Below are 14,896 nucleotides of genomic sequence, written 5' to 3'. Positions count from 1 at the left end.
TGCTTACAAACCCCCAGAACAAATTCCAGGCTTATGCTTCACATGCAGAGCAGGGCACACACAGGGAGCATAGGGAAGGCAGAGTATGGCACACACTGGCAGAGTATGGCACACCCAAGGACAATAGGGCAGGCATATTATGGCACACATAGGGAGCATGGGCAGGCAGAGCATGGCACACATAGGGAGCATGGGGCAGGCAGAGAATGACACACGGGAAGAATGTATCAAAAGTAACCAAGTACTGTAAATGAACAGGTCAACTCCATCCTGCAAGACTGTATTGTTGCTAGCTCTGCATTGCATTATATAACAGTCACAGAAAACCTGTGAGTGGAAAAAGACTCCTGTGCATAACATTTCCTACTGAAGCTACATTTCCCCATTTAGCTTTAGCCTTCTTGAGAAGACAGATTAGTGGGGGCCCAAAATAATTTTACACTAACACAGGGAAACATCTCAGATCTCACACTTTAAATGCATACTAAACATAAAACAAAAGCATTTTTCATTGTAAAAGAGCTTTCAGCTTTGCTTTTATATGGATTTTACTCAAATAATTATGTCCTTCAGCAGAGAAGCACATTTTTACCTTGCTGTCTATCAGCAATTACCCCATATGCTTGTATGTATGTGGGATTTGGGATGTTTTTTCTTGTTCTCTGATACTAAACCTCCCTTCCTTGCAGCAGAATTGCTAATACTTTGTTGAATTATATAGGAGATTGTGAAGCAGACATTTTTATTAACCTAAATACATGATGTAACATCATTTGCAAGGCTAATATCCCTGCCAAGTTCAATTTCACCTCTGTTTTTAAAAAATGAATGTTAAAGTAATAGAAGCCAATTTCCTCATGCATTTTTCCAGTTGATATCATCTTTGCTCTTCCTATGCTAGCATTAGTGCATTTATTTCTTGATTCGCTTATTATATACATCCAAATTAACTCGGAAAAGCCAGATTTACCCTGTCAATAAGTACTATTTCTTTTGTGTGGTTTTGCTTTGACAGGTAATTATAAGGATATTGTTTATTATTGTTTGTTAAGCAAAGGAAAAAATAACTATAAAGAGAAAAATAGCTATAATTTTTTTCCTGTACAGTGTTCTGTAGTGTGTATCACAACTCTCTCAGATAAATGGAAAGACTGCATTGCCCATGTCTCTATTCCAGCCAAGCACTTTCTTCCTCTAGCCATTCTCTTTTTGCCAGCAAGATGTCAAGGCATATAAATTGAGTATACTGGATGCTATATTTCATTTGCATCCCTAATGGATTATTTTATCATGTACATACTTAAATTTTTTACTAGTATATTTATTTGTGTACAGTTTTTAAATATGGTTAAAAAACAGGAAAAAAAGGCAGACTTATTGTTTTATAAAATTCACCTTTAAGAGAGAGGGAGGTATAATTTACTGGTATCAGTTAATTTATTTTAGAAGAAGAAAAGGTGGTAAACCCCCCCCCCCCACTCTCTTAGATACAATATATAGAATTTGCTTGCATAAATAGACAAAATTTGTCTACAGAATATTATTTCAATAAACAACTTGTGAACACAATTGATTTGGTGTTTATTCTTATACTCATATTAAAAATGGTTGTAAGTGGTGTACAGAAATTCATTAATTAAATAAAGTGCCAGTGCTTGAGTAATACGATCAATGATTATAAAATTAATAATTAATTATTTAAATACTATCAATTAATTGATTTAAAAAGGTATACAGTATTCTACCTGATGATGATAACAATTAGATTGGTAGAAGAATAAATAGTGATAATGCCCAAACTGATTGCAATCACACACTGTACCCTTACTTGTAATATAAATTGCTAAATTAATGAAAAAATAATTGAATTGTTTGGTGAAAATACAAGGTGCTACTGCTAAATAGATTACAATTATATTGTTATCAATATAAAATTGAATTCATTAATTTAAAGTTCTAGTGTAAATATAATTAATTAGAAGGTGAATTAATTCAGTATATAGATTAAAAATATATGTCCAAGACCGTCATTTGAAAATAAAGTAGGAAAAGGAAATTAATAGAGGTGGAGAGGTCCCAAAAACTTCTTTAAGATGATTTTCTAGGCCCTGGGACTCCACAAGGTGAAAAGGTCAAACGCTGGGGACTGTGGTCTCAAAATAAACGTATCTCTCTCATTTTGGAGATGCTAAACTTGTCTATAAAACCACAGATCCTTCAGTGTCATTGAAAGTAAGAAGAATTGAGAGGAGAGAATATCAAATGCGGTTCTTGGAAGGCTAAACAGCGCTCAATATTAAGTAAAAACCAAGCCAATTATAAAAAGGGATTTGTAAAGAACAAGGAGTTTAAAATCAAATTTGAAGTTAGGAGGCTCTGTCAAGGCAAATAAGATTTTACCTCTTTTTCTTCTTCTAAAAAACAAACATACTGTTTTTAAATAGGTTTTAATACAATGGCCAAAACCCTAATCGTTACCTTAGGCCAGGGCTGTCCAACTGGCCTCGTTGTATGGCCCTCCACATGAAAGTCTGCCTGCTGTGTCTGTTTACCATGTGTAAACTTTAATAGGTATCACTACAGAGATTAACTGGCCCCTGCATTGTTTAAATCTCAAATTCAAACTGTAATCCCCCTGGATTGTTCACACTTGCAACACTTCTATTAGACATCATAAAGCCCTGTACTGTTCACACCTGAGACCCAGACTGAAACTGCCCACATTGTTCACCTGTTCACACCTTATTCAAAAAACTAATGGGGCACCAGCACTGTGTCACTGCATGTAGTACATATTAGACTGGTCCTGATGGGTTTCCTTGTCTCCTGCTCTGTTCTGCCTTATGCTCCCTGTGTGTGCCCCGCTCTGCCTGTCCCATGCTCCCTGTGTGTGTCATACTCTGCCTGCCCCATGCTCCCTGTGTGTGCCATAATATGCCTGCCCTATTGTCCTTGGGTGTGCCATACTCTGCCAGTGTGTGCCATACTCTGCCTTCCCTATGCTCCCTGTGTGTGCCCTGCTCTGCATGTGAAGCATAAGCCTGGAATTTGTTCTGGGGGTTTGTAAGCATTTGAAAATTATTGTTAGGGGCCCCTAAGGTGTTTAATCATGTGGCGGGGGGTGCTGTGTTATCCACAGGGGAGGATGAGGCATATGGATTTAAGCGTATGTCTAATATGACTTAACTTTTTTCACATGAGTGATATCCCTGCAGTGAGCACCAACCATTTGATTTTTTGGTGTGCTATTAATGTAAACATGTTTTGTGGTAACATGGGTGTGGTCTAAAACAAGGAGTGGCTAACACTGGCTTCCATTATCGACCCCCCCACCATTTACACAAGAAAAATTCCGGCCCTCAGTAGCACAGAAGTTGGACAGCACTGCCTTAGGCTATAGCATATTGAAAACATATACAAGCCTTGAGAAGAATTGTCCATTTTACAGTTCACAAGGAAACATTTGCTACCAGTGTTAAATGATGTGACATTCAGCCACCATGTTTCAGACCTACAGCATTTTAACAAACTTTTATGCTTTCCTGCATTCAAACTTATATCTTTATATTTTTTAGCTTTTAAATCACTGCTAGCCACATTTTTTTGCTAAAAGAAACAGAAGGGTCCGAGTTAGCTATGTAAGAGAAAGAACTCAAATCTACAGTGGTACTGGCATGTTTTTTTTTAAATGGGGGTAAATCGTCTACTTGCAAATTTTTGTCTGGTCTGGCAGAAATGTATAATCTTTAGAACATACAGTATCTGTGTCCCTGAGGGGTGGATTTCAAGTCTTAACGGAGCTAAGAACTATTTTGAACTAAAACTCTCTCTTTTTTGTTTTTGCTTGTGGACTCACTAAAAATAATTAGAATGTGAATTTGCGGTGTTTGTGGTTTTTTTTCACATTTTCAATAAACCAAAATTTTGAGGTTTTTAATAAATAATCACACACTTGAGCTTGGTGAATTTTTGAGTCTTTTTGAAAAACTTGAAAATTCCCAAATTCAGATATTGATAAATATGCCTTTGTTGTTTTTTTTTCTGCAAATAGGCGTAGAACTAGGCATTTTCTGTAATTAGAATTTGAAACCTTAAAAAAAAGACTAATTGCTAATCTAGACTATTCTTTGATAATTCATTTGCACATTTTATTACATCTAAAGCAAAAAAATATGTATAATAAAGAAAAAGCGTTTTGTTTAGCCAGAGACTCATTTGTGTAAATAACTGCATTTTATTTAATGATTTAAATCACACTGTGAAATGAGCGGCTTGTTGTATAACATTATGTTAAACAGAATGAGCTTTTTATATCCAGATCAAAGGATATGAATAATCTTGCCAATTTGGTATACCAATCTTTTAGAATGAAAGCCTTTAACACCCTTTTAATTTAACTGCTCATTTTAGGAATTTGCATTGGTGACTTGTATGCTTAAAGTTGTTTTATTGTTTATAAGACTGTGCCTGTGTTCCATTTTTAATTAATCCTAGCTTCAATTTCTCTAGAAACTGGGCAAAGGATGGATGTTTTTTAATTATCTGAAAGATCATAAAGGAAAGGGAATACAAAAGTATTCTCACTAGGGAAGAGATGCCAAGCGCTAAAGCCAGGTTTCAACAAGCATTACAAATTCTCTGAGCTTTTCAATCCAGCAGAGGGTAAAATGAATTGCAGTTCAGTGTACAGTAGATGATGTGAGAGTGGTGGAGTGTTTTGCATTATTCTTCTACCTTCTATTGAAAAAAAAACTAAGGCAAAAACAAGGATTTTGCCGTTAGAACTATAGTAATACAATTTTTTGCTGTAGAGGTGACTCATTGTTTTCAGGCACAAGTACAAAGATAATATTCCAATGATAGTACCTCTGAACAAATAATAGAATACATGCTGAACAGTGTCCAGGTTAGTTCTTAGGTTGCCACTGTGATTCCTCATTGATACACCCTAAATTAACCTGAGAACTTCCGCAGATTGCCTGATGCACTATACAACCTCCTAGGCGAAGTTACCAGAATTACATTAAGGCAGCAATGTCCTTTCCTGCTTATGATCCTTCTGTTGTTTCAGTTTGAATAAGACTAAGGGAAATTGAATACCAAATGACAATTAAGGTCGGTGAAACTAAAGGTGCAACTGATTTATATTTGTGCACATGAAATTATGCTATGCTTTAAAAAAAAATCTTAGAATCCAGAATTTAATACGGACAGACTTGAATTATTATTTACACCATATCACAGAATACATGTATTGAATGAGAACCAGCTTTGCACGCTTCCAACATCCTGAATTAAATCAAAGTAGCCTGTTTTATCCCCAATCAGTCTCCTGTTATTTAAATACTTAAGTGCCCAGGCTTTGTCTCTTCCCTCTCTAAACCAATTCTCAACAGGATTTTAATTAAATGAATATATTTACTGTCATTTATAATTCAGTGAAAGAGGAAAGGTGGCTTTCAATTTCATAATTAACAGGGCAGATGTAATGAAATAAAGTAACCAGGGCTCTAAAGGAACCACAGTCATGGTCGTGTTTAAATAAAACGTTATTTTACAGCAGCTCGTTTCCAAATTAATATTATAAACTAATTATAAAATTATGTAAAGTTGGGGTTTTTTCAGCCACCTGCTCAATTATGAATACAGATGCATTATTAAAGGTGTCAAGAGAATGCAAGCTTTTATGCTCTTGTCTAACCCATTATATGTATTATGTAATCTACAGTACTGACGCAATAATATATATTGTTGCCTCTTGTCTGGTAAGCGTGGAAAGATTAAAAGCCAATTCACTAAAAACATAAACTTGTTAAATTTTTTTTCCATGAAGAGGAGTCAATATTTGCTTGAAACTGTCTTTGTCATACCATCAACAAAGACATGAGTTGTGATGATAGACCCACATATTCTAATAACCTATCATATTAATAATATCAGAATTGTTGCATGGGCAGATACCCCAATTGCTTAGCACTTATCTCAAGCCTTGTCAGTATTTAGGTGACACTTCTATTTTATTTGCTCTGGTAACTTGTACATTTTCACTTTCCATAGTAATTTTTCTTGCAGTATAGCTCATCACTTTAGTTGTCAGCAGTCATAAATCAAGGGCCTTACAAACACAGCGACATATCATGTTAGAATGTAGTTCAATGTTTGTATGCATAAAGTTACTCTGAAAAAAGACTCTTCCGACCATCTTATCAATACCAAAGTCATAGTCAAACATACAGTATATAGATTGAAAATTCTACTGTGGTAGCAAGTTCAGGGAAACATTTCCAATTTAATTTGTGGAGGATGAGTTTATTTACATGCTAACTATTATAATCCACTGTGCAAATGCATGAGGCCTGTGCACCAATGGCAACCATAGAGAGAGTACATAGGGTATACATCTTATTTCAACAGGCAAAGGCAGCTATACAATAGTCATTCTAAACATTACTTGAGCAAGAGGTCTCTGAAAGGGGTGGCTCGCTTTTAAGTACTTTTAGTATGATGTAGAGTCATTCTAAACATTACTTGAGCAAGAGGTCTCTGAAAGGGGTGGCTCGCTTTTAAGTACTTTTAGTATGATGTAGAGCAGTGATCCCCAACCAGTAGCTCGCGAGCAACATGTTGCTCCCCAACCCCTTGGATGTTGCTCTCAGTGGCCTCAAATCAGGTGCTTATTTTTTAATTCCAGGTTTGGAGGCAAGTTTTGGTTGCATGAAAACCAGATGTACTGCCAACCAGAACCTCCTGTAGGCTGCCAGTCCACATAGAGGCTACCAATAGTCAATCACAGTCCTTATTTGGCACCACCCAGGAACATTTTTCATGCTTGTGTTGCTCCCTAACTCTTTTTACATCTGAATGTTGCTCATGGGTGAAAAAGGTTGGGGATCCCTGATGTAGAGAGTGAAAATTTGAGACAATTTGCAATTGGTTTTCATTTTTTATTATCTGTGGTTTTTGAGTTATTTAGCTCTTTATTTTTAATTAGCAGGTCTCCATTTTGCAATGTTGGCAATCGGGTTACTAGGGTCCAAATTACTCTGGCAAACATGGATTTATTTGAATGAGAATATGGAATAGGGGAGGATCTGAATAGAATGATGAGTAATAAAAGGTAGCAATAACAATAAATTTGTAGCCTTATAGACCATTTGTTTTAGACAGGATCAGTAACCCCCTTTTGAAAAAGGGGAAAGAGTTAGAAGGAAAGGGCAGATAATTCAAAAACTACAAAAATAAATAATGAAGACCAAATAAACAGTTGCTTAGAATTGGCCATTCTATAACATACTAAAAGTTAACCCAAAGGTTAACCACCCCTTTAAAGTAAAAAAAGTACCAGCAGGTAGCATTTCCTGGTCACTTATTACACATTACTGTTATGGATATGTGAACACTATTAATAATTTGATCTCTTTCTAGATAAAAACTTGAGTTTCTATAAAGAAATGAGATTAAGTTCTGATACCCCAGTTGTTCCAACATGGCTGTGCATACCACAAAAAGAACAATAGGCAGAGTCACCTGGGAAAGATAATCCTGTCATTTAGGATCCAATACATCTACACTCCTTTAGAGCAAACTGGGGGGTTGGGCTAATAGGGGCATAAAAGGAGCCACCAGGAGAGACTTGGAAGACAGTCTTCAGGGACTCCTGGAAAGGACTCCTGCACATCAGCTCTACTGCTGTACTACTGTTCAGCCATTATTTACTGAGTCTTCTTGGAACTTTGAATGGACTTGTGTCAGACTCCAGAACTGCATTTGTTGTTTTGTATAGGAGGATTTGTATCTGCCGTTTTGCCTTTGGACCTTACAAAATAAATTGGAAACTGCCACGTGGTTACTCTCCTGTTTGTTCTACATGCTTTGGTTATGTCATTATTATGACCATTACAAACCATGGTCAATAATCATATATGCCTTTGGAGCATTCCTAGTTGTACATCCATTGTCTTTGGAGCAGCAACTCGAATCAGTGTATAGATAGATAGATAGACAGACAGACAGACAGATATACAATGAGTATCTGATAATATCCACACTCTGGGGTGTACAATTATAATTTATATATATATTTATCCGCAAACTTCAAAACTGGCACATCCATATAAAATCTTCACCTTTGTATTGTTAGTACATCAGATCAGATTCCAATGCATCAGTCCTCATTAGGACCTTTCGCAAGGATAATGGCATTGTATGGACTATGATATGATGTACTCATAATAAAAAGGTGAAGATTTTATATGGGTGTGCTGGTTTTGAAATTTGCGAATATATATTCGCTAATTTGGTGAAAAAAAATTAGCAATATATATATATATATATATATAGATATATATATATATATAGATATATATATATATCTATATATAGATATATATATATATATATTTAATATACAAGAGTCATGAATATCCTGTAAATTATATCCTTATAATACACAAAAGCTATGAATATCTTGTAAATTATATCCTTATAAACGGTGAGTTATTATTAACATGTATTTATATAGCGCCAACATATTGCGTAGCACTGTAAAGTAAATGTGATTATACAACTACATCACATGAATTACATATATAGAATATATGGAGTAACAAACATCACAATCAATACAGGTACAAAAAGGTGAGGAATAGGGATGTAGCGAACTGTTCTGCTGCGAACTAGTTTGCGCGAACTTCGACCGTTCGCGTCCGCCGAATGTTCGCGAACGTTTGGGAACGTTCGCATTTTGAGTTCGCGTTTGATCGTTCGACCATTCGACCATTCGAATTCCTTCGACCGCTAAAAATCGAACGATTTCCATTCGTTCGAACGATTGTAAGCATTCGATCGAATGAAAAGCATTCGATCGAATGGCTTCGATCGTTCGATTCGAATGAAAATCCTTCGATCGTTCGAATCGAACGATTTTAGCGGGTGTTCGAAGTTCGCGAACTGTCCGCGAACGTTCGCATTTTTTGCCGGTGTTCGCGAACGGCGTTCACGAACACCAAATCGGCAGTTCGCTACATCCCTGGTGAGGAAGGCCCTATGCATAGGCATACAGTCTACAGGGAAGGGAGTAATACACAAGGTGTGGGAGTGGGCAAGATCAAATTAAGTGGGTGAGAAATGTGGTATTGTATGTGGTGTTGCGTTTGGTAGTTAAGCAGAGTGAGGGTAGGCTTCTCGAAAGAAGTGCATTTCCAGAGATTTTTTGAAAGCAGAAAGGTTGGGAGAAAGTCGGACAGACCGTTGGAGAGAGTTCCAGAGGAGGGGTGCAGCCCTTGCAAAGTCTTGAATGCGAGCATGTGAGGAGGTAATGAGAGAAGAGTTGAGTAGCAGGTCAGTAGAGGAGCGTAGTAAGCGGTTGGGTGAGTATATTGAGATGAGTTCAGAGATGTAGGGTGGAGCAGAGTTGTGAAGTGCTTTGAAAGAGTTCTGATGTCATCAGTTATAAACGGTGAGTTCTGATGTAATTTCTGTCACATGACTGAAATTTGTGTATTATAATAAATAAAGTACCCCCTGTTGCAAGATATGAGGATATTAAAAGTAACCTCGGAGTTTCATGCCCTGTATAAAAACACTTGGCCTTTGGCCTCGTGTTTTTATATGGTCATGAAACTCCTTGGTAACTTATAATATCCTTATATTTTACAAGAGGGGGTACTTTATTCACTATATAAGCTGTTCTTAGTGATGGCACTGGTTATAATTAGAGCTTAGTGATGTCATTTCTGTCATATGACTCACTGAAACTTGTGTATTATAATAAATAAAGTTGCAAAATATGAGGATATGTTTTTATATGGTCATTGTAACTTATAATATTCTTATATTTTACAAGAAGGGGTAGTTTATTCACTATATATATATATATATATATATATATATATATATATATATATATATATATATATATATATATATATATATATATATATATACATATATATATACATATATATACATATATATACATATATATATACATATGTGCTATGTATTAAAAATAGGATAGAGTAATTAGAATGCACCAAAATCACATTAGTTTCCATGGAAACAATAACTACAATACAGGTGATTATTTTGCTAAATCCAGGTAATGGAACACTAAGAGTATTATTTTTGGGTGTATGTCGCTCCTACAGAACATTTGTTTTGTGACTGCCAAGGCATGTATGTTGACTGAGCTGGCTTATATTGTGTTAGAATAAACAATAATACAACAATAGTTGTAGCAAGCAAGCAAAGCTTTTACTGGCAGGTTAATGGCTGTAGGAAATGCAGCACTTTTAGTTAATTTGTTCTTATACAATATTTGACTGAAGAAGAATGTTTGATAAATAAATTGATTTTGAAATTATAAATAACCGTTTATAAATATGTAGTAGGTTGAAGCCTTAGCATGTCAGTTAAGTTTATTATATGGCATGGCATAACAGATAGATGGACATTTTGGTGAGCTGGACTATATCTAATGAATCTCATAAAGAGGCTGGTTTTAAATAAAATTTGATGCATGGCCAATTAGTCCCTCATTGACTCATGGCCAACCATTCCTCAGTAACTCATCTTTCTTTGTCAAAGTCGGTCTTTCCACAAAGCACTGCAGTACAATGTCAGGGATAGTGAACAAAAGAATGATTTTGTTTGACTCTTTATCGAGGGGGAAGAACTTGCTTTAAGAGAGGAAGTTTGCTTGTAAAGAAGTCATGTATTCAATAGAGAACACCACTGTGGATTTACAGATGATTTTGAAATGTACAGGTGGAACATACTTTAATGATACATGGTGCTCTCCATTCTCTTTATTAGAAAGAGGCGAGTAGGTATTTGCTGCAGCTCCTTCATTTAAAGGAAAACTATACCCCCGAACAATGTAGGTAATAATATATTGTATAAAACAGCTATAAAACAGCTCATATGGAAACCCTGCTTCATGTAAATAAACCATTTTCATAATATACTTTTTTAGTAGTATGTGCCATTGGGTAATCCTAAATAGAAAACGTTAGGTCACATGTGACAATAAAGGCAGAGTTCTGCCTTTTGCTTCCATACTTCTTCCTGTTACAGTTAGAGCTGCAGTATTTCTGGTCAGCTGATCTCTGAGGCAGCACAAAGAATATCATAAAATGTTGACTAAAGGGACAAGATGTAAAAGAGCAATATCTGCTTAAATATAAATTCCAGTTAAGTAAGATTGGTTATTATGCCACTCAATATTATATAAAAGTTTTCCTTTAACACAGCTATATCTGTATAGTGTAATTTCATTTACACAAAAACACAGTATGCTGAGCAATTCTGCATCTTTGATTTAACAAAGATGCAATTTTATATATTCAGTGGTGGTCTCTGCTGAATGCTTGAGTTTCCTAAAGTTTTGATTGTCAGTCATTTTTGGAGAGGGAATTTATTTTACCTTGTCTATTTTATACATACAGTATATATTCAGTGTTTATCTTTATTGCAAATGAACATTTCTCTTGCCACCAATGAATTGCAACACATTGAACACCTATAATACTGCTGGTAATGGGCAAAGTTCGGAACAAACATAATTCAGAATAATTAATTTAGCATTGAATAGATACAAGTGACAGCAGTTATTATCAAGCCAATTAAAGATCTTTGCAGTCATGTCACATACTGTACATTTCAAAGATTAAAACCACTCTCCTGTTTTCTGTTCATCTCTTTACAGGACCTTTTGTTCAGTGTGTGTGCTCTGAATATTATCTCAACTATTGTTTGTGCTTTGGCGACTGCAATGTGCTGCATGCAGATGGTTTCTACTGATGTCCTGCAGCTGGTGAGTAACCCTATCATTATACCTGAGAACACAGCATAACATCTTTCTTTTTCAGATCACTGAAAGCTATTCCCCCATGGCACATTTGTCCATTCATAATTCCTATATTCTGATGAATTGTTGTAATCCAATACACCTGTCCATAAAACACATAAGGTGAAGCCAAATAAAAGAAAAAAATTTAGCAAAACAAAAAGCAGCAAATATGTAGAGATGCAATTAGGAGGAGAGAAATGAGGTAAAGGGAAAAACATAAGAAAATTAGGACAACATAGCAGTGGCTAGCAGAAAGGAACACTGCTCATCAAAAGAAAAGCATGGAGATGAAGAAAAGGAGTGATACAAATGTGATAAAAGTAAAGAGAGTTAGAAATGCTGATTTCAAAAGACAAAGGCAAAGGGATCAAAAGAGCAGAACTTAAAACATGAATTAAAGAAACAACATGAAAAATCTTTTTTTTTTTCTTCAATAAACAAATACTGGGTCATATTTACCTGAATTAGCATACACATAAGATTTCTCTACCGGCAACACACTGCTCCCCAGTTGTTGAGCCTCCCTACATTCAAACTCCACCTACTTTTTTCCTAACTTCACCACCCCACTGTAATAAAGGACTGCCAGTTCTTCTTTCATTGCTGACTAATATCTGTAAAATAGGTGACCTGATCTCTGTTGAAGAGATTAATTGGTATGCTCTTCCTTAACAGTCACTTCCTTCTGTGAAATAAAGTGTAATCTCTTTTCTCCATGTCAGCTCCCCTCCAAGAAATGTAATGCCTACTTTTTTCCAGTTGTCACATTGTTAAAATAAAATACCACATAGTGTTTGGCAATATCTGCCCTTTACAAAACAGAACTTCAGCTCTTCATCAACAACCACCACAGCCCTGCACAACATACTTTTCACATTTCTTTAACCCCCACTTTTAAACACTGTCATCTTTTTACCCACCTCTGTAAAATAAATTGTCAATTCTCCTCCCACTCTCAAATACCCTTAATAACAGTCAGCTGTCCAACTGTCACCTCACTTACAGTATGTATAATAAATGTTATACTTTAAAACGGTATTGGCTCTTCTCCCACTACCATATGCTCTGTAATAAAGTGTCAGCCATTCTTATCCTATCCTATTCCCATAATAAAAATAGTGTGACAACAATTATAGTGTCAACTCTTCTGCAGTCATTACCCATTCTCTTTTTCCACTGTATTATAATTATTATACTTTTACGTCTCATTTTCTTCTACTAATTTCCACTCTTTTCCAACAGGTAACATTTTCATTCTAATATAGCATCCATGATATATTGTATATACTTTGAAATAAATTGTACGCAAAATAACATACCCTTTCTAAGTAATAGAAAGGCTTGTATTATAAACTTTACCCATCAGCAAATGGATCACATTTAAATACATGCTGTTCTTCCATGATTATCTCCTTTTATAGTAATAGTATTTATTTTTTTAATAGGCATCAGTTTAAAAAAAATATTTATATACTATTTATATAGTTTATAAATACAATATTTCTGTTTACATTACTTTGATTGAGCCCTATACTCATACGTTTTAAAAAAAGATATTTCAGACAAATGATATTTAATTATGGTTTGTTTGACTTGTTTGTTTTGACTGTTTGACTGCTGTTTTTTTCGTCAGGTGGTTAATAGTAGTGGCTATATACTTCTTAATTATCAAGTATCCCACCAATCAACCCACTGGACCAATAGACAATTTCCATATTAATGACCTTAATTAAAAATATTGTAAGGGTGGAGGAGATGTGCTAGAATATACTACAGTAGCATAATTAGTGCATTGGCTGATATACATCCATATATAAACATATTTGTTGAACTTTCTATAGATGGCTAAGCTTTATTAATGTTAGCACCAAGAAATATCTCTGCTGTGCAAATAACATTCAAACCTCTAAAACATTTCCAAAACAGCACTACTTTATAACATTTCACACTGTTTTCAGGTTAAATGAAACCCTTAGAATTCTGATGAATATATTAAGGCAACAGTTGTGTTTTCTCTTCTTGTTTATACATTAGAGCACTGCTCTTAATGTCCTGGTGTTTGCTTAGATACTTAGCTAAGAATTCTTCTTGCCCAGCATCTGCCTTTATTATTTCTGCAATTATTGTAATTTCTTGCTGCTCCCCAATTACAGTTTAGTGGCGACCAAATGAAGGTCATCTTATTTATTAACAGCTTGTCACGTGTCCATTCCTAATGGATTAGGCATTTTGCATGTGTTGCATCTGGTCTGAGTATAAGAAATACACAAAGGTGATATTTAAATTTAGGGGATAGATAATGTGACAAATATTTAATCAAAATGTTATGTTTGTAATCCTTATTTAACAACCTTCACAATTAAGGCTCTGTTCTTAATTTACAGTATGCTGCAATTGTGCTGGTTTATATTTTTTCAGTAGCATTTTGAGCTGCATATATTATAGAATTTTGTCATGATTACAAACTGTGCAGAGTGACCTGTCATGCTGCTAGATGGAAATCTTTGGGGCAGCAATGTGATAATCAAATGTTATTCATGGCTTCACAGCTTACATATCTTGTTCTAGTCTTGCCTCTACTTCTTTGCCACCACTTGGAGTTTTATAAATAAATTAAGTATTGCACCCTTGCACCCAAGGTTTATTCAGTCAATAAATAAATATTTAGCATAAATATGTCTAAAACACAAATATAGAAATAAATTGCTGAATCATTCCATGCCTAAAGGTTCCAGAATGCACCGGCAGTTTGCAGCATAAATAAAATTCCATGGGGACAGAAAAAAACTGTGTATAATCATTAATGAATACTTTACATAATTAGTAGGCAATCGGGAAGATCTATTCACAAGTCCTCACCCCTTACCATGTGAACAGATACAGTATATGTCATACCGTTTAAACTATACATTTTGCAACTGGAGGAACTGCTGAGTTCAAATAAAAATTGTATGTTATTTTCATATCTTCATGACCATGCATCTAAATTGGTCTTGGTTAGATTCCAGCATATGTGGGAAATGCATGCCATGTAATATGTTACAG

General features: G+C 35.1%; 1 protein-coding gene across 1 annotated transcript in view; it reads left to right on the top strand.

Annotated features, from left to right (window-relative positions):
- LOC108711350 (protein FAM189A1) overlaps positions 1–14,896 on the top strand; it is a 323,792-nt gene that overhangs the window by 246,840 nt on the left and 62,056 nt on the right. The window contains exon 5 of the mRNA XM_018253002.2: positions 11,708–11,815. Coding sequence (XP_018108491.1) covers positions 11,708–11,815 — 108 coding nt within the window. The remainder of the gene's footprint in view (positions 1–11,707; positions 11,816–14,896) is intronic.

This window comes from Xenopus laevis, chromosome 3L (genome assembly GCF_017654675.1).
Source record: "Xenopus laevis strain J_2021 chromosome 3L, Xenopus_laevis_v10.1, whole genome shotgun sequence".
In the NCBI taxonomy this organism is placed as follows: Eukaryota; Metazoa; Chordata; class Amphibia; order Anura; family Pipidae; genus Xenopus; species Xenopus laevis.
Note: the sequence above shows the minus strand (reverse complement) of the source record. Positions and strands in the feature narration are given on the sequence as shown.